General features: G+C 35.3%; 1 protein-coding gene across 1 annotated transcript in view; it reads left to right on the plus strand.

Moving 5' to 3' along the window:
- Nucleotides 1–12,646, plus strand: part of LOC123564412 (cytochrome P450 3A24-like) — a 29,656-nt gene extending 17,010 nt beyond the window's left edge. The window contains exons 10-14 of the mRNA XM_045357980.2: nucleotides 837–994; nucleotides 5,404–5,492; nucleotides 7,023–7,160; nucleotides 7,500–7,662; nucleotides 10,587–12,646. Coding sequence (XP_045213915.2) covers nucleotides 837–994; nucleotides 5,404–5,492; nucleotides 7,023–7,160; nucleotides 7,500–7,662; nucleotides 10,587–10,661 — 623 coding nt within the window. The 3' untranslated portion in view covers nucleotides 10,662–12,646. The remainder of the gene's footprint in view (nucleotides 1–836; nucleotides 995–5,403; nucleotides 5,493–7,022; nucleotides 7,161–7,499; nucleotides 7,663–10,586) is intronic.
- Nucleotides 12,647–24,211: the final 11,565 nt, after the last annotated feature.

Here is a 24,211-nt window from a genome sequence, read left to right on the forward strand (position 1 = left end):
CTCCCCCAAACCTGTTGGTTTTGGTGCTCTTCTCTTTTTCCTGGTATGACGGGCTGGAGTTTTTTCCAGTGCTGGAAATCTTTATCTTATACCATGCTTTAAGTGACATCATATTGAACTACATTAATGGAGTAGATTTGTGTATTTGTTTGTATTTTAATATGAGACAGGATGAAATTCAAACACCTTAAGTTGAATAGTTGCACTGTTTTCCTTATTGCAAAGGTCTCAGTTCAAAAGAAGTCGTTATACGAGATATACACGATAGTATGCTACAGTAATAAACTAAACCATTATATAATGGTGATATTTGTGATATTATTCTATTGCTGGGCATAATTTTCCAAATCTCATTTATGAAAAAAGGTTTTTTAAAGATAATTGTTTGATCGTCAATTGTTTCATTTTATTTCTTTTTGTATTCATATAATACAGTATGTAAGAAAAAGAAGAACTTAAAGTAGGTGTAGATGGAAATATAAAGTTGTAGTGGAACTGCTTTTTACAGTCTCTAGGAAATTTCTCAGTACTGCCAACAACCAGTGAAAGATTCCTTAAATCTCGGGTATTATTCCATGGATTTGATTCAAACTTGAAATTGTTGTTCCACGTTATCATCTGCATCATACGACTCATTAATCACTCCAATGATAGCTCTAGTTTCCAGGTATTCCGTATTTCCCTATCCAGCTTCAAAACAGTCGAGCACGTCATCTCCTCTGACAGCTCTTGTTTATGATTTACGTATTCTTCAATTTTTTAGATTTAAAATAGATTTTTTTTCTGTGAATCATAGGTTTTTTTTCTATTATCTCACAAAATCTATTAATGTTTAGGACTGAGTGACGATGAGGTAAATGGTCAGGCATTTGTTTTCTTCTTAGCGGGATTTGAAACTACTGCCAGCCTGCTCCGATACTCGGCATATGTGCTTGCTCTAAATTCTGGAATTGATGCAAAACTTTATGATGAAATACAAAAACATGTAGGACAGGTAACTATTTTTAGTTTAAGAATTTTAATTTTAATATGAAATTACAATTTAACACTTATTACAACAGAAATACCAGGTAGTTGTCTCATTTTTGTGTATATGGTGCAAAAACTGTATAAAAGATCTTAAAGGGTTTGTTTTAATCTCTCACCTATTTGAATCTTTTTCAGTGAACAGAACTTTTGTTACCCTTTCGTCGGCATCCCCATCTGTGCCACCAAAGTAAACATACAAGCAGATTTCTCTTAAACTACAGTGTCGAATATTTTCAAATTTCACACAAATATTTGGAATTAAGATATGATCACATAAGTCAAGTTACGTAACTCTTGCTTTTAACATGTCCAAATGCTTTCAAACCTCGCACATGTCTTCATCAGCATGTGATGTCCTCACAGGACAAGGTATATGTAAGTCTAGCTGTTATTCTGTTAGAATAATGCCCTTTTGTTGCAAATTTAAGTTTATTTTTTTACGCCAATGAAACCGAATGCTGCGGTGGATGGTACCCACAAAAGTTTTCTGCTCTTAGCTTAAGCAGTTCTAATCCAGTGTTCACATATTTTGGTCACAATATTTACGGGCAGAATATCTCGGCAATAGACAAGAACCACCAGAGTTATGGCCCTTTAAATACCCAAAATTGGAAAAAGTGTCCACTCTCTAACATGAGCAGGTCTCATCCAGTGTTCATTTAACTGAATCACAATGTTTATGGGCATATCTCAACTCAGGTAGATGATTACCTGCACATTGTCCCAGTAAATCTTGAATTATGGCTTCGAATTACTGAAATATGTGAAAATTGACAGAGTCTGCCATCTAACTTGAGCAGTTCTTGTCCAGTGAATACCATTCTTGGTGACGTTGTTTATGGGTATAAAGCCTTGGACAGGTTTGATAACCGTATGGTCACTCTTTAGTTATGGCTGTTGAATTACTTAAAATTGTGAACAATGAGTGTTTTCTTTATTACATATAAGTTAGTTTTTATCAAATGTCACCAAACTTAGAATGTTTATGGGCATATTATCTTGGTCAGGTTTTAATAGGCAGATGGATAGTCCTTGTTGCTTTGACGTTATGGCTCTTGAACTTTTGTAATTAAGAAAACTGACAAGTAGTTGCTCAATAATCTTCTATAAGTCAGAAGTAATATGCTGTGACGGGCGTATGTTGTGACAGTTTGCCACTCTTGTTTAGCTGAGGTTTGTTAAAGCTCTTGTATGTAAGCTAGTATTAGATTGAGGGGTTTCAGATAGTCGAGAGCGCTGTCATACGACATCTCTTGCTATGACTCAAACTATAAAGGTAAAGGTAAAGGTCTTGTTTATTATAGTGTCACCCCTATTAAATGGGCCAGCCAATTTGGCTTATGAGACACCTTTATTGTGCGTACCAATTACCTCCCAAATCATACTCTATGCCAGGCGCCAGGCGGATAGAAGTCGGTAACCATTCATTTAACTAGCTCGCGGCCCACGAGCCTTTCGGAACGAGTATCATGAGAAACATCCCCAGGACGAACGCTTCCCATGTGGCTAGAACTTTCGACCTACCTCCCGATCCCGAGGCGGACGCCTTAACCACTGGGCCACGGTGACCGGTTATTATATTAAGTCAAACATCGTTTGCTTGAAATCGCATAATTCTAACCTCATCCGTCACTAGAACTCGGTGTCTGGTGCGGTAAAATCCAAATATAATGTGTATTGTTCAATCCTGGAAAATTCGAACACTGCTTATTCAAACTCTTGAACTCAAATATTTGCATCAAAAGACTTGTGTCTTGTTCATTGCACTGATTAACAAGTGCTTATTGGTGCGTATTTTTACAACTTGTGAGATACACCATTAAAGGTAGCGTTGTTTGCACTAATTACTTAATTAGTTTGTTCTTCGGTTTTTATCTTGTACGATATTTTTTGCAGTAAATGAATGTTCGAATCAATACACTTTTAAATACCTTCGTAAAACTAAATTATGTTTTGTCAGTTATTAACTGTTAATCTGTAGGCATAATAATATTCAGATGTGCAGACCAGTCTGAGTAAAATTTTGCAGAATACTTATATGTTTATAATTATAGATTTCTTAGGAATAGACAGTGTTTTAAATAGTTGCATACATCTTGTATACAAATATACTTTGTGAGAAATAAGAAGTTCAATGTGGCAAAGTTATTGGTATTGTGTGCAAAAATGATAAAAATTGCGGGAAAACATGGCATCGATTTCTTCGGTGAGGATTTGTCCACAAGGTAAAACGGTTTTATTTTCACTAAGTATCAAATAAAATATTCCACCCGACTAGCTCTTTCCATGCCTGTGTATATGTATATCATCAATGCCTTCGTTTGTCAATGAAGCCTTGACAAAGGAGCAAATGACGAAAAAATATTTTCAAAAGTCGAAACTTTCGCTTTTTTGACTGCATTGGCCTTATGTTATGAGGACTACATTGTGCAAATAAGGTGTCCAGTAGATAAATTAGCCGATTGTGGACACAAAGACGAATAGCGAAATTTCCTGTAACTCCTATCCACCGTTTAAAAACCTTTTTGGTCGTTTTCTTTTCTTTGTCATGACATTAACAAACGAAGGCATTGATAATACACAGATAATACACAGGCATGGAATGAGCAAGTTGGACTGTCTTTGATGGAACATTTACATTTGATATAAAGTGAGGCAAAATCTTGCGGACAAATCCTCAATCGAAAAAATCGACGCCATGTTTGTACAGTGAAGTTGTAATCGTTGAATAAAGTATATACTTGAAACACATGTAACATAATGTTTTGATTTGAAAGAGACTGCAACACGCACGATATACATATGCTAGTAGTCAAGTAACCACGATGACTCAAACTACCGAATAAACATTGCCGGTGTAATGAAGTATTTCGACCCCCATAGAATAATGACCCCCCCCCCCCCCCCCGTCATTATTCTATAGAAAAAGTGACCCCCCGGTCATAGTATTATGACCTCCAGATCATAGTACTATGACTCCCCCACGTGAAGTAAAGTGAACCTCACGAAGAATATTGACTCCCATAAAAAACGACCCCCTGTCATTTGGTCAAATTTAGTGATAACTTATGTATCTAAGGCCTAATTGCTGCATTTTATGCCCCCACTCGGGGGAGGGGGGCATATAGATTTGCCCTTGTCCTTCCGTTTGACCATTAGCCCCAGATACCATCACTTGACACAGAAATCAGAGCATTCCGCAACGGGAAAAGGGATTCTATTTCTAGACGCTTTATCTTGGTGTATACATATTTTTTCAGGAAAATAACAATTCACAATACGTTCACAAAACACACCAGTGTCAATAATCCCTGCAAACTTCGGTATGAAGTAATTCTTCAGAAGAAAACTGCACAAGAAACTGCTAGCATAGAACTTAGTATTAATAGAAGTTGCAATACTTAGCAGTTGCAGTAAAGTACGGTAGCGGCAACAATAGAAAGTAGTAGTAGTAGAAGTAGTAGTAGTAATAGTGGCAGTGGTAGTGACAGTTGCTGCTGCTGCTGCAGCTTAGTAGTAGTAGTAGTAGTAGTAGTAGTAGTAGAAGTGGCAGTGGTAGTGGCAGTTGTAGTAGCAGCAGCAGCAGCAGCAGCAGAGGAATAAGTGACAGCAACAACAGCAGAATGAGAAGAAGAGGTAGATGTACAAGACGTATTAGTGGAAGCAGGTATAGTAGTATCAGTAGTAGCAGTTGTAGTAGTAGTAGAAGAAGTAGTAGTAGTAGTAGTAGAAGAAGAAGAAGAAATACATGTAGTAATAGCAATAGAAGTAGCGGCACCAGTAGTAGTAGTACAATCAAAATGTTAACTATTGGCAATGGAGGGTATTAGAGTTGTAGATCAAGTAAAATTGTCCGTTAGGTTTGATGGGGATCACTTTTAATAGATATTATCGTCGAAAGTCTTTTTAGGAGCCGGTGTTTTACACGGAAAGAGTAACTTTTTTGAATAGAATAATGTCCGGGAATCGATATTGTATGAGAGTTCGAATGTAGTAATTTCGGCAGTGAGTAGTTTACATGGAAGGAGTCACTTTTTCTATAGAATAATAACCGGGGTCGTTATTCTATGAGATTCGAAGGGAGTCTTCTTTAGGGAGTCAGTATTTTACTTGGATGGGTTAGTTTTTCTATAGAATAATGACCGGGGGTCGTTATTCTATAGAGTTTTCAAAGGGAGTCAGTTTTTTATAAGGGGAGTCAATATTTTACAGGAAAGGAGTCACATTTTCTATAGAATAATGACCGGTCGTTATTCTATGGGGGTCGAAATACTTCATTACACCGGCCCTAGCGAGTTCGAGCAAACAAGGTTCGACTGTGTAAGCAAATAATTTCTTTGCCCAGATAAAATGCTTTAATTGTTTTAATTTTAGGACGTTCCAGATCATGAGAATATCGGTAACTTGAAGTATATGGATCAGTTCATCAGTGAGGTGCTCAGATTTTATCCTCCAGTTCCAAGGTAAGATTTCAAGCTCCAGTTTCCAGCTTCAGTTCCCAGTTCTGTTTCTATCCTCCAGTTTTCAGATATTATTTTATGCTTCAGTTCACAGGTAAGACTTCATCCTCAAGTGCCAGGTAGGACTTTATCATCCAGTTCTTATGTATCCTCCAGTTCCATGGTAAGACATTATCATCCAGTTCCCAAATAAGACTTCTCCCTCAAAAGTCCATCTAGTTCGCAGATAAGTTTTTATCCTACAATTTTCATATATTACTTTATCCTTCAGTTCCAATGGAAGACTTTATCTTCCAGTTCTTATGTATCGTCCAGTTCCATGGTAAGACATTATCATTCAGTTCCCAAGTAAGACTTCTCTCTCAAAAGTCCATCTAGTTTGCAGTTAAGTTTTTATACTACAAATTTCATATATTACTTTATCCTTCAGTTCCAATGGAAGACTTTATCTTCTAGTACCCCAGGTAAGACTTTATCCACCAGTTCCAAGGAAATACTTTATTCTCCAGTTTTAAGTTAAGGTAAGAGTACATCATCCAGTTCGAAGGTGAGACTATTTCCTCCAGTTCCTAGGTTAAAACTTTATCATCCACTTCAAAGGTAAGACTCCATCATCCAGGTCCGAGGTAAGACCTTATTCTCCAGTTTCCCGGTTAAGACTTTATCCTCCAGTTTCAAAGTGAGACTATATCCTCCAGTTCCCGCGTTAAGGCTTTTTCATCTAGTTCAAATGTATGACCTTATCCTCCAGTTTCCCTGGTAAGGCTTTATCCTCCAGGGCCGGTTAAGACCTTATCCTCCAGTTCCAAGGTAAGACTTTATCCTCCAGGGCCGGGTAAGACCTTATCCTCCAGTTCCAAGGTAAGATTTTATCCTACAGGGCTGGGTAAGACCATATCCTCCAGTTTCAAAAAATACTTTATCCTTCAGTTCCCAGGTAAGACTTTATCCTCCAGTTTCAAGGTGAGACTATATCCTCCAGTTCCCATGTTAAAGTTTTTTCATCCAGTACAAATGTAAGACCTTATCCTCCAATTTCCCTGGTTAGTTTTTATCCTCCAGTTTCAAAAAAATACTTTATCCTTCAGTTCCAAGGTAAGACGTTATCTTCCAGTTTCACTTTCATTTCCCAGGTAAGACTTTATCCTCCAGTTCCCACGTAAGACTTATAATTCTGTAGTTCTCAGGGAAGTTTTTATTCTCCAGTTCCCAGGTAAATGGACACATCTTGTTTTGATTTTTAAATTTGGGAATGAAATGAATTGATTTTTCTTGTACAATGACTTCGCTGAGCTACATATTTTGGATGTAACAGTATTCTAGTATTGACATATTTCAATTTATAATATTTTCAAACATCAGAGCTTATTGTCAGTCACTGGATTATCAGCTAAGAATGGATTTTTGGTCAGAAAAAAAACAACAACAGGTACCAGCCATTTTTGCCAGCAGACATAATTTGTCACAAAAATTATTTGCAAAATGTTGGCAGCAGTAACTGTGTAAGTAGTGGAGTTCTCATTGACATTACAGGTTGAGTAGAGTAGCTAAGGAGGACATTACTGTTGGAGGAATTACCATACTCAAGGGTACCGGAGTACATGTTCCAGTCTGGGCTATACATCACAGTGAGGAAAATTACCCTTGCCCAGAAACTTTCAACCCGGAAAGGTATAAATTGAATTTTCTTTTGTCTAATTGATAGTTTTTATTTCAACTGCCAAACTATTTACCTGGTAATTGCATGAATTCAGTTTGAGCAGTTGGAAGCTAATTCTTTCCACAAGGGCATTGGAGTAGTGGTACACGGGTCCATTCCGTTATTTTAAAAGATATCAAAAATTTTAAATATACACACATGTAAATGTAAATAACAGTATTGTTACACTATTTCACACTTTCGACGTTGTTCTTGTATTCCTAGTACATGTATTCAGTAATTGTGTTATGTTACCTGAAATTTTCTTTGACGTGTTGTAGCATTACTAGACATGTCTGATTTGATTCCAGGTTTTCTCAGGGCAAGAAGGGAGTAACAGAAGGGATCACATTTTTGCCATTTGGCACAGGGCCAAGAAATTGTATTGGTATGAGATTAGCCCTTGTTGAAGCCAAGATTGCTCTCGTTTATTTATTAAGGAAGATAAGATTTGTCAAATGTGACAAAACACAGGTAAATGTTTCTCATCTATGTGAAGTAATGTCAATAGAGCCATATAATTATATATATTCAACAAAATTCATCAGAAGTTATCTTGATCTATCCCCAGTATTGCCTGACAATACCGTCAAATATATTATATAGTTTATATCAAAACATTTCAATCTGGTGAATGGCAGCAGTGAGTTCTGACGTCAGAAAGTGTCATTTTTCACTGAGATATAACAAACGTTAACACTAATGGTAGATGGCAAAGAAAATGCTTGATGGGCTATTCTAATGTAATTTGATGATTTACTTCATGTGGTTGTTTTCATACCCCACGCCGCTCCACTGTGTCGAGGACTTGAGGCATATTGTATTGAACTGTTTGCCCTTCAGTTCGTACGTCCATCATTTTCTTGCGTACTCGCCTCCTTCTACAGTTTCCATTCATCAGCATGAAGTTTACATGCATATATTTTCGGAACATGAAGTTGACATGCAAATAATTTTGGGACTTTCATGTCTGATCATGTCGCTTTTAGTTATAAGTTAATGTATAATATTATATTGTTTAATTAACTTCTCTATAGTTTCAATTTAATTGAAATGAAACTTGGTGTTACGTTGTACATAATCAGCGTGAAATGAACACGCGCACGTTTTGGGGCTTTCCATGTCTGATTTTTTTCTTGGGTTATAGCCTTTTATTTTTTTCTGGGGTTTTAGCCATTTTTTCCCGGATCCGAAATATTATATCTATGTTAAAACATTGTGTTTATTAACTAACATTATTTCAGTGTGCAGTGATATGGCATTGATGATAAACTTGGATTTTCTGTTCATTTGAAATAAAAGAAGACTAGGAAAGAGTAATATTTACCTGAAAAAAATGTAGACCTGAATATAGTATTAGCAGGTTTCAAATTTGCGGGCTTTTGTTGGCAATCTGGTCTGCATTTGCATTTCAAAGGTATTATGCACATGCCGTTAAGCAGGATGACGAGTATGCACGTGGTGTAAAGCCTTCTTATTACTTACAGATGTCACTGGTTGCACATACTGTAAAGCCTGCTTGTCATTTTTAAGTGACTGAGTATGCACGTAAATTCTGCTAGTCACTTACAGATGGCTGATTGTTGCACAGTGTAAAGTCTGCTAGTCACTTACAGGTGGCTGATTGTTGTACAGCGTAAAGTCTGCTAGTCACTTACAGATGGCTGATTGTTGCACAGTGTAAAGTCTGCTAGTCACTTACAGATGGCTGACTGTTGCACAGCGTAAAGTCACTTACAGATGGCTGATTGTTGCACAGCGTAAAGTCTGCTAGTCACTTACAGGTGGCTGATTGTTGCACAGCGTAAAGTCTGCTAGTCACTTACAGGTGGCTGATTGTTGCACAGCGTAAAGTCTGCTAGTCACTTACAGGTGGCTGACTGTTGCACAGCGTAAAGTCTGCTAGTCACTTACAGGTGGCTGACTGTTGCACAGCGTAAAGTCTGCTAGTCACTTACAGATGGCTGACTGTTGTACAGCGTAAAGTCTGCTAGTCACTTACAGATGGCTGATTGTTGCACAGCGTAAAGTCTGCTAGTCACTTACAGGTGGCTGATTGTTGCACAGCGTAAAGCCTGCTAGTCACTTACAGGTGGCTGACTGTTGCACAGCGTAAAGTCTGCTAGTCACTTACAGATGGCTGACTGTTGCACAGCGTAAAGTCTGCTGGTCACTTACAGATGGCTATTTGTTGTACAGTGTAAAGTCTGCTAGCCAATCGCAGGTGGCTGATGGTTGCACACAGTGTTAAACATGCTTAGCCTAGCCAATCGCAGGTGGCTGATGGTTGCACACAGTGTTAAACATGCTAGCTAATCGCAGGTGGCTTATGAATATACGCTTTGTAGAGCATGTTATTTACTTGCAGTGACTGATGGTTGCACTCATTGTAAAACCTGCTAGTCACTCGCAAGTGGCTGATGTTTTCTCATTGTGTATAGTGCACTAACCACTTGCAGTGACTGATGGTTGCACTCACTGTAAAACCTGCTACTCACTCGCAATTGGCTGATGTTTTCTCATTGTGTATAGTGCACTTAAAACCTGCAGTGACTGATGGTTGCACTCACTGTAAAACCTGCTAGTCACTCGCAAGTGGCTGATGTTTTCTCATTGTGTATAGTGCACTAACCACTTGCAGTGACTGATGGTTGCACTCACTGTAAAACCTGCTAGTCACTCGCAAGTGGCTAATGTTTTCTCATTGTGTATAGTGCACTAACCACTTGCAGTGACTGATGGTTGCACTCACTGTAAAACCTGCTAGTCACTCGCAAGTGGCTGATGTTTTCTCATTGTGTATAGTGCACTAACCACTTGCAGTGACTGATGGTTGCACTCATTGTAAAACCTGCTAGTCACTCGCAAGTGGCTGATGTTTTCTCATTGTGTATAGTGCACTAACCACTTGCAGTGACTGATGGTTGCACTCATTGTAAAACCTGCTAGTCACTCGCAAGTGCCTGATGTTTTCACATTGTGTATAGTGCACTAACCACTTGCAGATGGCTGATGATGCACATAGTGTAAAATGTTCTTGTAACTTGCTGGTGACTGTTGGTTACATGGGTTCACACAGTGTAGAGCTTGTTGGTCTCTGGAAGCTGAGTATTCCTTTTTGTATTAAGCCTGCTAGTCACTCACAGATGACTAATGTTTGCACACAATTTAAGGTGAGACATGTAGATTCTTCTCCTACATGCATTGCAAGTTTCTTCAACACTATATTTGTAAGCAACTATGGCAACACATTTATTCACTTAGATTGTTAGTAATGTTAGTAGTAATAACTTCTACTGTGCAAAGACCCCATGTATTGATCAGACAATATTGTCTCTATCATACAACTACTAGATTCATACTTCAGAGTTGTGAAAAAAATCTTTTCCTGTTTTCAGGTACCTTTAGATCTGAACCATTTTGGTATACTGAGACCAGAAACACCAATACAGGTCCGAATAGAGACCCGTTGAGGAGAGTTTTTTGTTTATTTAGAAGCAGGGAATTTGTAAATATAGATGTGTGTTAGAGATCTTCCAACCAGAGAACATAAACAGATAATGAATTCAAAACAGAGACCTCTTGTATCATGAAATATTGGAAAATGATGTCGTCATTGTGCCAGTCCATGAAATTATATAACATATAAGACGCTCATTTATTCAATCTTAAAACTTCAATGTTCAGGAATGCATATCCATCAAATAGCTATTGTGGCCTACATAACAGCATTTTGCGACAATGAAGTTAAATGGTTTTATAGTGATTAGTAGCCAGTGATATTAAAGATGTAAGTATGATATGATATATTACACGAAAGATGTCTTATAGGTCCTTGCTTGATTTTCATATTTTAACTTTTACAAGTGTTCATGCCATTTAATCAAATGCTATTTAATATCACTTAAAGATAAGGCATTTCACTCAGATAAGCCTACAAGAATATGTAAGAAAATTAAAGTGTGGAACTGATTGTCAACCAGGCTGTTTGAAAGGGATATTTGTGACTGAGCCATTACATTTCGCACAAAAGTGTTTGTACAAGTCAATTTAAAGAATATCTTGTGGTTTCAGATTCTTTTCTAGACGTTCATCTATTGCAATATTTGGAACAGTTAATTGTTTCCAAAATTTCATCTTTTTATTTTATATTTTTTCGTATATTCATATCATTATTTATATTATTTATACACAGATTCAGCTCTAACTTTTCCTTAATTATTAGATCTAGTATTTATGGTAAAAGGATGTAAGATAAATATCATAAGATGATGTCTACGGGCAGTATATATTGAGTTTGTTTATATTCAAAAGCTGTTGTAGAGCTGCAATGTATATGCGTTAACAAAATATAATATTTGGTTAGATCACTTTGATGTTTTGTCTGAAATAAAAGTATGTAATTTCAGAATAAAATGTTATTTATAAAATCAGAATGTGGTAATGGTCCATCGGGTGTTGAATTATAGGGCAGAAGGTCTGTTATACACGCACACATCATTATTATAACATGTAGGGGCAAACTACTTTTCTTACCTAATGTTCAATAACTAAATATTTTTTGACAGTTTTCATGAACATGTTAATGAGATATATGATTTGATTGGTAGTGATATATGTTTTACTGTGTAATTACAAATAATTTTGTAGAAAATATAACTGTTACGGTTATGAAAATGAATATATATGAATACTGCTTAATTACTATTACGCACAAGAAATAACTAAATCACATTTATGAATCATATTGGTCTCTTTTTATATATTATATTTCTTCATATAACATGTGCAAATTAAATCACATATTGTTACATTGCGCTTAGACTTAATAAGTACATTTATACATCTTTCATTTGTGATGCAGCATAAAACAGCGTATGAAAATATGCAGCAGAACTGAAACAAATGTTATGTCCGTCTAAACATTTACCTACTTGCTTCCTAATTTTTCACATACCCCTCTATGATTCAGAAACACACAAGAGGTAGATTTCAGATAAAAAAGTTGTTGTTTTTTGTGTGTAATCCTTACGGTATTTATATACAAAGTACAGATACAAAATTCAAATTTTTGTTTAAAGTTGGATGTTAACAAGAAGAAGAAGAATAACAACTTTTATTAACAATATCGACGATAACGTGTCTTCGGCTAACGAACAGTAAAAATATTATAATAATTAGATATTGTTTGCACAAGATTTCATTTCAACATTATCTATGAACATCTATTGGCCGGCTCGATTTTGTGCACCTTTTACCATTTTCAGTTCCAAAATTGTTTAAAATAACATCTGTTGCCAGTTATCCTTACACTTTTCATGTATGGAACGCCACAGATGCCTTAAAATAACGTTAATCATAATGTATGTGTTGCGAACATGTTATATGGTCAGCCCACTATGATACATGATGCCATACATACGGTATATGGTCAATCTTCTACAATATATGGTGCAGTACAGACGTAATATTGTCAAACTTCTAAACACATGTTGCAGTACATACGTTACTAGTATATTGTCAGCTGGGAAATATATTTTAGTTTTGCGTGTTTTGTTGGCAAATAAAACACGGTTTTGAGTTCAGATGCGTTGTTATCTAATCAAGAAGCCAAAAACTAAAATCTGTTTCCATTCTTACACGTTCGAATAACACCAGGAAGGGATACTAATTTGGAATACAAGAGGGCCATGATAGCCCTTTATTGCTCACCTGAGTTTAGTTGATTGCTTAAACAAATTTCTTTGCTTAAGTTTCACTAACAAAAACTAGGTGAGTAGGTCACGGTAAAGATTATTTAAGATAACTACTGAAATCTGTTTAGAAATTAAACTGGTGGTCCAAATTTCTGTGCTGTACAAAAACAAAATGTAGGTCAGTAGTTCAGGTTTAAGAATATTTAAGATGAGTATTGAAATCAGTATCAAAAGTTATAAATTGGTCCAATTCTCTTTGCTGTATCATCAAAAACAAGAAAGTAGGTTAGTAGGTCATGATTAAGACAATTCGGAATGAATATTGAAATCTGTATCAAACATTATGCTTGTTGTCCAAATTTCTTTGCCACTGCTTCAAAAACATAAGTCTATGTAAAACAAGGGACCACCCGGACGTGGCCTATATTGACCCCAGGGTCATGATTTGAACAGTCTTGGTAGAGAACCACTAGAGCATAACACATACTAAATATCTAAGCTCTTAGACTTTATGGTTAAAGACAATAATTTTTTTAAAGGTTTTCCCCTGTGCAAGTCTTTAAACCATGTGCTCCCCAGGGCGGGTCATATTTGACACCAGGGGGCTAATTTGAACAATCTTGGTAGAGGACCACTAGATAATGCTACAAATTTCAAAGCCCTAGGCCCTGTGGTTTTGGACAAGAAGATATCAAAATAAAATTTATTCCCTATTTAAGGCTATATAAACCATGTGACCCCCGGGTCGGGGCCATATTTGACCCTTTGGGTATAATATGAACAAACTTGGTAGATGATCCCTAGATGATGCTACATACCAAATATCAAAGCCCTAGGCCCTGTGGTTTTGGACAAGAAGATTTTTACAATTTTTCCCTATATAAGTATATATAAACCATGTGACCCCAGGGCGGAGCCATATTTGATCCAAAGGGGATAATTTGAATAACTTTGTAGAGGACCATCAGATGATGCTACATACCAAATATCAAAGCCATAGGCCATGTGGTTTTGTAGAAGAAGATTTTCAAAATGTTTCCCTATATAAGTCTATATAAACAATGTGACCCCCGGGGCGGGGCCATATTTGATCCTAGGAGTATAATTTGAACAAACTTGGTAGATGATCACTAGATGATGCTACACACCAAATATCAAAGCCCTAGGCACTGTGGTTTTGGACAAGAAGATGTTTACAATTTTCCCAATATAAGTCTATATAAACCATGTGAGCCCCAGGGCGGGACCATATTTGACCCCAGGCGATAATTTGAACAAACTTGGTAGATGACCATTAGATGATGCTACATACTAAATATCAAAGCCCTAGGCCCTGTGGTTTTGAACAAGATTTTCAAAAATTTCCCTATATAAGTCTATATAAACAATGTGACCCCCGGGGCGGGGCCATATTTGAACCTAGGGGGTAATTTGAACAAACTTGGTAGAGGACCACTAGATGATGCTACATACCAAATATCAAAGCTCTAGGACCTGTGATTCTGGACAAGAAGATTTATAAAAATTTTCCTTTCGGTTGCCATGGCAACCAGAGTTCTTTATGGAATTCAATTCATTGAATAAGTTTTGAATAAAACCAGCCAAGGAACATCCCTGTGAAGTTTCATCAAAATTGGCCAAGTGGTTTAGGAGGATATATTGTTTAAAGGAAAGTGTGGACGAACTCCAGACGCCGGACGGACGGACGCCGGACATTGAGCGATCACAATACCTCACCCTGAGCACTATGTGCTATGTGCTCAGGTGAGCTAAAATGCGGTTTTAAATACGAGGGAGTGAACCGAAATATCCAAAAGTAGGCCATTTTGCGAAACGTGTTCTAATCGACAAGGCAACAGACGGTAAAATCCTTCTTTGTTTTTATAAAAGAAAATTCTAAAAGTGTTAGAATCTTCTACAAAACATACAAAAAGTACATTAGTTACATAATAATAATAATAATAATAATAATAATAATAACTTTATTTTCTGAAGGTTATATACTAAGTGTACAAATACAGATATTATACAACTTATTTCCAGTATGGCCTTCAACTGATATACATTCACACATACACACAATCATACAGTCAATTTATAATTAAACATTTATACAAAAATACACATATCAGAATTACTTAAATTTTCTCGACAAATGCATCTCAAATTAAAGAAGTCTTAAATAAACGTAATGTAACAATAACTATGTTTTAAAAGAATTACCATGCGTCATAAAGATTATACATGACAAGATGTACATTGTCAGCCTTGTATAATACCTGCTCAAACTTCGATAATACATGGTGCCGTGCATATGTTATATAGTCAACCTTGTATAATACATGATCAACCTTCTATAATACATGGTGCCGTGCACATCTTATATGGTTAACCTTCTGTAATACATGGTGCCGTGCATATGCATGTTATATGATCAACCTTCTATAATACATGGTGTCGTGCATATGCATGTTATATGATCAACCTTCTATAACACATGGTGCCGTGCACATCTTATATGGTTAACCTTCTGTAATACATGGTGCCGTGCATATGCATGTTATATGGTCAACATAGTATAATACATGGTCAACCTTCTATAAAACATGGTACCGTACACATGTTATATGGTTAACCTTTCTATAATACATGGTACTTTGCACATGTATGGTGCCGTGTACATGTTATATGGTTCACTTTCTATAATACATGGTGCTTTGCACATGTATGGTGCTTTGCACATGTATGGTGCCGTGTACATGTTATATGGCTCATCTTCTATAATACATGGTGCTTTGCACATGTATGGTGCTTTGCACATGTATGGTGCCGTGTACATGTTATATGGCTCATCTTCTATAATACATGGTGCCGTGCACATGTTATACGGTTAACCTTCCATAATACATGGTGCTGTGTGTGCACATGTATGGTGCCGTGCACATGTTCTATGGTTCTTCTATAATACACGGTACCGTATGAACTTTTCGTAAATTTACTATATCCACGTCAAATCTTAGCTGTGTTAGGTGTGAAGTAGATGTGTTAGGTGTGAAGTAGAAAGGTCTTCTTTTGGAAAGCTTGTAGAAGAACAACTCAAATAATCCATCTAAGCGTTAGAATCTTCTGTTGAAAGCAGTTCAATATTAGAAAAATATATAGTCCCTTTTGATGGCTTTTCAGGTTTTCTATTCGTGAATAATGTAAGAAATAACAGGAGTTGAAGTATAATTGAACAGAATTTGAATGATAGAAAGTTTGATATAGTTACTGATTTTAATTACGATTCTATATCGGTTAATTCATGCTGGCTTGTAGCTTCATGTTATCCTTTGTTTAAAAGCAGATATAAACTAAGAATGTTTCACTTTTAAAAGTGTTCAGTGTACCCTGTTTAAATATACGTTGACTGATTTTGATACACCAAAACTTTAAAAAAAATCCTACATATAGAATTGAAGTAGAAACAAATCATAGATATTCGAAGCTTACCTACATATTTAGTTGATAAAAGTTCTTAAGCCAAAGCCTATTAATTTCATGAAATGTATCAACGCATTCGGGGCTAATTATAAAGGGAACATCGTAGTGATATGCGAAAAACTATGAGACAAATTGTAAATTTAGAAAAGTTTGAGACGGACCTGTACCTGCATTGATTTATAGATGAGGTAGTGTTTTATGACAATAAATGCCCAAACATTCATTTAATCAACACTGTTTGAATGACTTAAGCCACTCAGACTTTCTCAATTTCTGTTATAGTGTATATAATATACTGAAAAATACAGGTTACGTTATGGCAGTTTTCCTAATTCATAAACTTATATAATTTTTAACATATTAAAACAAAATAAACAAATTTAAGTAGCAATAAGCTATCAACGATATGTACTATGCCCCAACGATAACTTGATATTTACAAACATGACTATAAATAGATTAAAATGGAACATAGGGAATTCAGCATTTTTCTAGCATGTCACAATCTAAATATTTCCGGATTTTGTTCAAATTACAAATTAGCTCAGTGGTAAAGCATAATGTCCATGGTCAACAGATCTTTTGCCGTGTTGGTTCGAAACTCAGTATTGAGAATTAATTTTTATTTCACTTTTGCAATAAAAATTAAGTTTCCTTCATGAGCTCTGTGACAATACGACAGAGAGGTATCTAAAGCCGATATGGCAGATCAGAATAGTTTATTATATATCAAAGATGATAGATTAAATGCATGCACTGAAGTCATGCAAATAATGAACATGCTGTTGTGTTATATAAAGACATATATACAAATTCAAACCATCAAAGAAAGAAATAAAAGTAATGAAATAAAAATGAAAACGAATAGAAAAAGAAACAAATCTGAAAAAAAAACTCTTATGAAGATTCGAACCCACAAAACGACTTGCTTATATCCAATTATTGTCTGCAGTTTACCCAACTGAGCTATGTTGCCATATACATAATAATTTTTTAAAATGAAAGAAATACCAATATTTAATTTTCAAGTAAATGGGTAACCATTATGAATTATTATTTCGTCAGTTATCATGAAATAGACTCGTCCTCGCGTTTCGGCGGGAATCGCGTTATCATTGGGGATTAGTAAATCTAAGTGCATAATTGTATAGTAAAGTGTAGTACATACTGAGTTTTAGATTATGACAAAAATTATATTACAAAGAAAACGATTCAAAATACAATACAAAAATTAATATTATAATATCATTTGTATGCATCACAAACAGGACAAAAGAAATGTTGATCTGGCGGCCTGTCCCTTAAAAGTTTAACTTTACTACTAACATTCTATTTTGAAATTGCTTCAACAAAACTTTCACTTTACAGACACAGTAGATCTCAATATAGTGTTTGGTAAAGGTTACGACAGAGAGTTAGCAGAATGAGGGAATAAAGATTAACAAAGACAAAAAATGACCACAATGTCCAATGCAAGAAAATTCTTCAAATGTCCCAGCACACAACCAGTAGAAAAGCTAGTGAATCTGACGCCCCCGCCGTCCCTGTCCTCCAGGCATATAGTACACAATATATACAAAACACTTTATTTAACAACAGCATTGAAGGACACCAACTTACTTGCTAACAGAAACTTCTAGGACCATGATATACAGACACACGTGCAAAAACAACGTGGTGCGAGCAAAACAGTTCGGCTAAAGTCTGTACCGGACAGTTTACTGCCAAACCATTCCAAAAGAACTTGAAATAGTTCGACCAGTGGGAATCACGTGCTAGACGGTAAGTAGGGAAAGGAAAATCTAACAAACAAACAAAAACTTCCATGATGTTGGAGACACCAAATAGAATGCAATATATAGCTTCGAGCAAAACACAGATTTGTATATGTCGCATGTCATTGTCGGACTGACTTTTTTTCCTTTCATAACATATGAAGAATCACGATGAAATTGTGGTTAGGACACGGGCACCAATTTATACTAAGGAAGATCTATAACAGAAAACAAACCTGCGATAATGCTATTCTAGCATAAAAGAGCAAATGTATATTTTGTCAGTAAGCGTACATGTTTTAATAATGCGTTATAGGGCCATGATATGCTTACTTTTCACCAATGATTGAATCTATTATGTTTAATCATCTTAAGCACGAAAGATGTCTCATAGGTCCTTTCTTATTTTCATATTTCAACTTTTACAAGTGTTCATGCCATTTAATCAAATACTATTTAATATCACTTAAAGATAAGGCATTTCACTCAGATAAGCCTACAAGAATATGTAAAAAAATTAAAGGGTGGGACAATCTGACTAAAGTACATCTCCTATTACGCTACGCATAGGATCTGACAACGAGCTATTGATAGCCTCTTTCTGACGACCCTTCCGCTAGCCAATCAAAAGCTAACTTACAACATTCTGCAAGCTTTAAAAAGCCTTTGTTTTTTATATCTACAATTTTTATGTCGAAAGATATCAGATAGCCGGTTAGCTCAGTCGGTAGGGCACTTGCTCTGTAAGCGGGAGGTCCTGGGTTCGAGCCCTGGATTAACTGCAATTTTATCTTACTCTTTGACATTCGAACAAGTTTTCTGATTGGTTCAAACAAAAATAGATTTGCGAAAATAAAAATAGCAATATTGGAAATCCAAAATATACAGAAGACGAATGTGAATGGGTCGTTCTCAGATCTTCGTTTAGAAGATCAAGTACTTTAGTCAGATTGAGGGTGGGACTGATAGCCAACCAGGATGTTTGAAAAGGGATATTTGTGAAGCTATTACAGTTCGCACAGAAATGGTTTGTACAAGTCAATTTAAAGACGATTCTTTTCTAGACTAACCTCTGGTATGCAAGAAAGAAAAATTACTGAATGTACACATTTCAGTTAGAGCAAGATGTTATTAATAACATTCCACAATATTCGCAACATCGAGTTACACATAATAACATTGCATTTACAATGTCAGTTTTAGATAGATAATGTATTCAAAGTATAAATTTAGCTATTGCTGTTTGCAGTTTTAATTGTATTTACTAACTGGTAAAGCAACTAATGCGATCATATGTTACTTTGATGATTCTGTATTTGTACATGTACATATGTTCTATCCAATAAATGATATTTGTTTAACCTCCCACAAAATTCTAGCATTTCCACTGGACAAAAAGGAGGACACGTGGTGGCCTCTATATTTCTGTGAAGGGTCAGAAGATGTTTATGTCGTTTTAGGCTAAAATAAGTGGTCGATAAAACAAATCAAATATAGTGTGTGTGTGTGTGTGTTGTGTGTGTGTGTGTGTGTGGGGGGGGGGGGGGGGTCAGTAGGATAAATATGGGGGCTCGGCTAACGCCTCACCCCCCCCCCCCCCCCCCCTATTTATCATACAGACTCAAGAGTCATTAACAAACTGAATGAGTAATAATGTCATTCATGGTGTTGTATGTGTAAATGTTCCATAGAAAATCATCTGATATTAGTTATTTTGTATACATGTTCACGAATACTGTACTGAAAATGCATTTTGCAATAACTGTCATTTCCAACTTTTCATCTTAATATTTTTTCTGATGTTATATTTTTTAGTATATCCATAGCATTGTTTATATACAGATTCAGCTCTAACTTTTCCTTATTTAGTAGTAATTATGGTAAAATGTCGTAAGAGGATGTCTACGGGCAGTATATATTGAGTTTGTTTATATTCAAAAGCTGTTGTAGAGTTGCAATGTATATAAGTTAATAAAATATAATATTTGGTTAGATCACTTTGATGTATTGTTTGTCAATAAAAGAATGTACTGTCAGAATAAAAAGTTATTTATAAAATTAAAATGAGGTAATGGTCCACTGGGTGTTGAAAGCCAATCTTCAGATGATAAGGCAGAATAATTTACAGATTTGTAATACAGTACACAATGTGTTTCCCATCTAGTGAAAAGGAGAAAGATCGATAATACCGCCAAGACCTTTTCACTAAGTCCATCTACAAAAATTGCGCGACTAGTAGGTTGGACTAGTTTCAAATAGTTGGTTAATACCTCTATGAACTCTGAAACTATGGTGATCGAATTTTAGTATTGTATATTTATCATTATAACATGTAAAGTGATTTATTTTTTGATTGGTAGTGAATTATATTTTGCTGTATAATTACAAATAATTTTGTAGAGAAATGTACATTTCGTTGATCATAAATGTTACGGTTATGAAAATGAATATATATTGATACTGATTATTTATTATTATGCTTTATAAGAACAACTTAATCCGATTTATGAATTGTATTGGTATCTTTTTGAATATGTTTCTTCCTATAACATGTGGAAGCCCACCCGCTTAGCTCAGTAGGTAGGAGCGTTGGTCTACGGATCTCGGGGTCGCGAATTCGATCCTCGGGCGTAGGATAAATATTCTCTGTGACTATTTGATAAACGACATTGTGTCTGAAATCATTAGTCCTCTACCTCTGATTCATGTGGGGAAGTTGGCAGTTACTTGCGGAGAACAGGTTTGTACTGGTACAGAATCCAGGAACACTGGTTAGGTTAACTGCCCGCCGTTACGTGACTGAAATACTGTTGAAAAACGGCGTTAAACCCAAAACAAACAAACAAATATATCATGTGGTAACGCATTGTTACATTGCGCACAAACAGGTGCTAAATAAAGACAAATAAAAAACACAAATCTTATAAAAGACTACAAATTTTGAAATATACTACTCAAACATTACGATAGCCGTGCAATATTCCCTTGAAGTCAAAATATGTGCAGAGATACGAATGATTATTTTTGTATTTCCTTAGACTGACATGGGTGATCTTTTTGTCCTACTTTCGTACATTAAAGACTATTCTTTCCATGACCTTTCCAACTCAACTCATAAATGATATAGGTCTGTAATATAAACGCAAACCGCGGTCCCCCTTTTTATGTAGAGGCATAACATTGGTTGTTTTCCAAGAGTTTGGATAAATATTCTTATGTAGTGATCTGTTTACAGTTCCAAACATTTCGCTTAAAAGGAATTGCAGTCTATGTATATAAACGTGCCAAAGTGGTCGCCTATGTTAGCTGGGAATTTGAACATTCCAGAATCTAAAACTGTAATTCCTTCAGATATTTGACGGTTTATTTAGCCAAAGGCGGTCGGTTAGGAAAATGAAAAGTGTCAGTTATGTAACGTATCTTATGCATTATAACGTATATTATGAAAAATTAACACATTATTTTTACATGTAATCTATAATTTCAGATTAAGAAAATGTTGGTTAATAAACTTTCTAGTGTAGATCTAGACAAAATATAAGCTAATAAGACATGTAAACACAGGTTCTGTTATGGTGCTAAACTTCGTTACGGGACAGCAGCTGGGCAGAGAGTATGAAAACTGAAGAAAAATGATATATAAATAATAATAAAAGTAACATCTGTGAAAAGGTGAATTTCCCCGGTTCGACAGATGTTGAAGCTGAAATAGAGCGTTATGTTACCAACGTATTAAAAAGGTACATATACAGGAAAAATATAACATTATTACATCTTAATATCTGCAGTAATAATAGACAAACTTCTATACACATATGCAGGAAACAAAAATATACATCTAAATATCTACATATAATGGAAACAAACAGATTACACTGGAATTATTTAGAAATACTTTGATTCTTTTTGTAAATTTTCATTGGGGGTCGGTTGTATAGGCTTCCGTTGATTAAATTTGGAAACTTTGTAGCTTCAATTCAATTCAATGTCTATCTTTTACCTTATTGATATGTTATTCACCAAAGCTATGTCTTATTTTGTTTTTAATCAATCTATTTTATAGAAAAAAAAAGACTTGTAGAAACATTTTTCATTGTTAACTATACACATACATCAGGTGACTTACCATTGATTTAGTATATTGCATAATTTTTATCATTTAAACATGAACAAAACTACTGTAAAATTGTAAATTTGAAATGATTATTTTAGGTCTGCGTCCTGCACGCATACAATTGACCGGAGATTCAAAGTAATAAAAGATAAACATCTCGATGACGCATCGTCAAACTTGAAAGCAAATATTACAAACTGATAAATATTTTGCGTACTGGTTTTTGGAATCTGAATCGTTCAGAGACATAATTTAACCAAATAAATCAAAACTGTCACAGCTTTGGTTAAGTTTCAGTTTTTAATAGTGTGTTCTGTCTCGCCGACTGTCAGTGTCACCTAAAATGTTACAGAAATACGACAACCAAAAACAACCGAAGCTGAATTTTGATTCAGCTAAAACAGTGTACCAAAAGTAACAACCTTAATTATATCAACTGATGTTCATACAGCTGGATGAGAGAAAATATAAAGATTTTACGAGCTGTTTGAAAACAGCACACACTTCTAATAGCAAGTTACAAGAAGATGCAGTGGATTATAAAGCAGCATTAGACACGGGCATTTCGAATAGATTCGAAGATGTAAAAGATGAAATATTAAATTTATGTGTTTTAATTAAGCATATGCCGTGTTGTTAAATTGTCACTGTTCACTGTAATGAAGCATTTTCATCTGTTTTCTCAATTTAGTTTGGATCTGCAGTATTTCTTTGGGACTAATAGATTTGTAAGTTTTGAGTCCAAAACATTTATTACTGGATATACCATTTATATATTATGTTGGTTTCAATTAATAGTTCCCAATATCAAATATACAGCAGGCATATAGCGTTCGTATGTTCGTCCCAATTTACTTACAAAGGAACTTCTTACACATTTTATTGGTGTATCAAGTGGAAATGTGCATATTGCTGGGAGTTTCATTTCTGTTTTTTTTTCTGTTTGTCCAAATGGCAGGACCTTCTGAGACAGCGTAATAATGTTTGACTGCCGCTGTCCCATCATGTCCAAAGTTGTTCAGAGTACTTCTGTTGGAACGTTTTCTGGTACATATACGATGCATTTGTTATGATTACATCAATGATAATGACTTTTTGTTGACTTTAAAGCATGAAACTGCCCCGTTAACCTTTTCTGAATGTATATTTAGTGTTTTCTTTCTGCAATTTTAATGCCGTCTAAGGTCAGCTGTGTATTGAAACCTGTGTCGGGGCGTTATATTCAACTCATTAATATATTAGAGCAAGTTTTCCCAACAGTAAATGCAGATGCGGGAAAGACTTAGAGGGATGACAACTATAAAATAGCGGATCATAAAATAAGCGTGCCAAATCAGGCAACTGAATAATATTATTTAGCATTTTCAGGGGACATGTATCATTCAGCATTGATATCACATTTTGTTTTAAAAAATACCTATCAAAATTGACATCAGTTATATTTTCTATTCTGACCCTCGAGACTTCAGAGTAAAAATGTTGTTTGCAATTTTGCACTTCCATTTTGTTTTTATTTTGTTTCTTTTTAATTATTATCAGTTGAACATTTTTTCTGACAATCTCACATGAATTTGATCGTTGTCCAAATACAATATACAGACACTAAATCTCTTACATGTGATACGCCAGATTTATCTGAATAGGGTTAGGGCATTTTGTAACTTTTGCTGCTCTAATACATGTCTACTTAGAACCAATTTGTTTACAACAATTGTTATCTTTACAAACTGATTCCATTATTTCATTATTTCACGCATGATTTTCAATCATGTTGGCCGCCATTTTTTTATACATCTACTGACCATACAGTAAAACTTTTTTTTGCCAGTTGCAGTGATAGACGGTCGGCGGCTCAAATGAAAAGTGAATTTCATTGCTATTTTGTTTTATAAAAAGGTTGAGGCGGCGCTCCCGTAAAACAGAAAATAAAAAATGCTGGCCTGAATCATGTATTG

Source organism: Mercenaria mercenaria, chromosome 2 (genome assembly GCF_021730395.1).
Source record: "Mercenaria mercenaria strain notata chromosome 2, MADL_Memer_1, whole genome shotgun sequence".
Taxonomy (NCBI): Eukaryota; Metazoa; Mollusca; class Bivalvia; order Venerida; family Veneridae; genus Mercenaria; species Mercenaria mercenaria.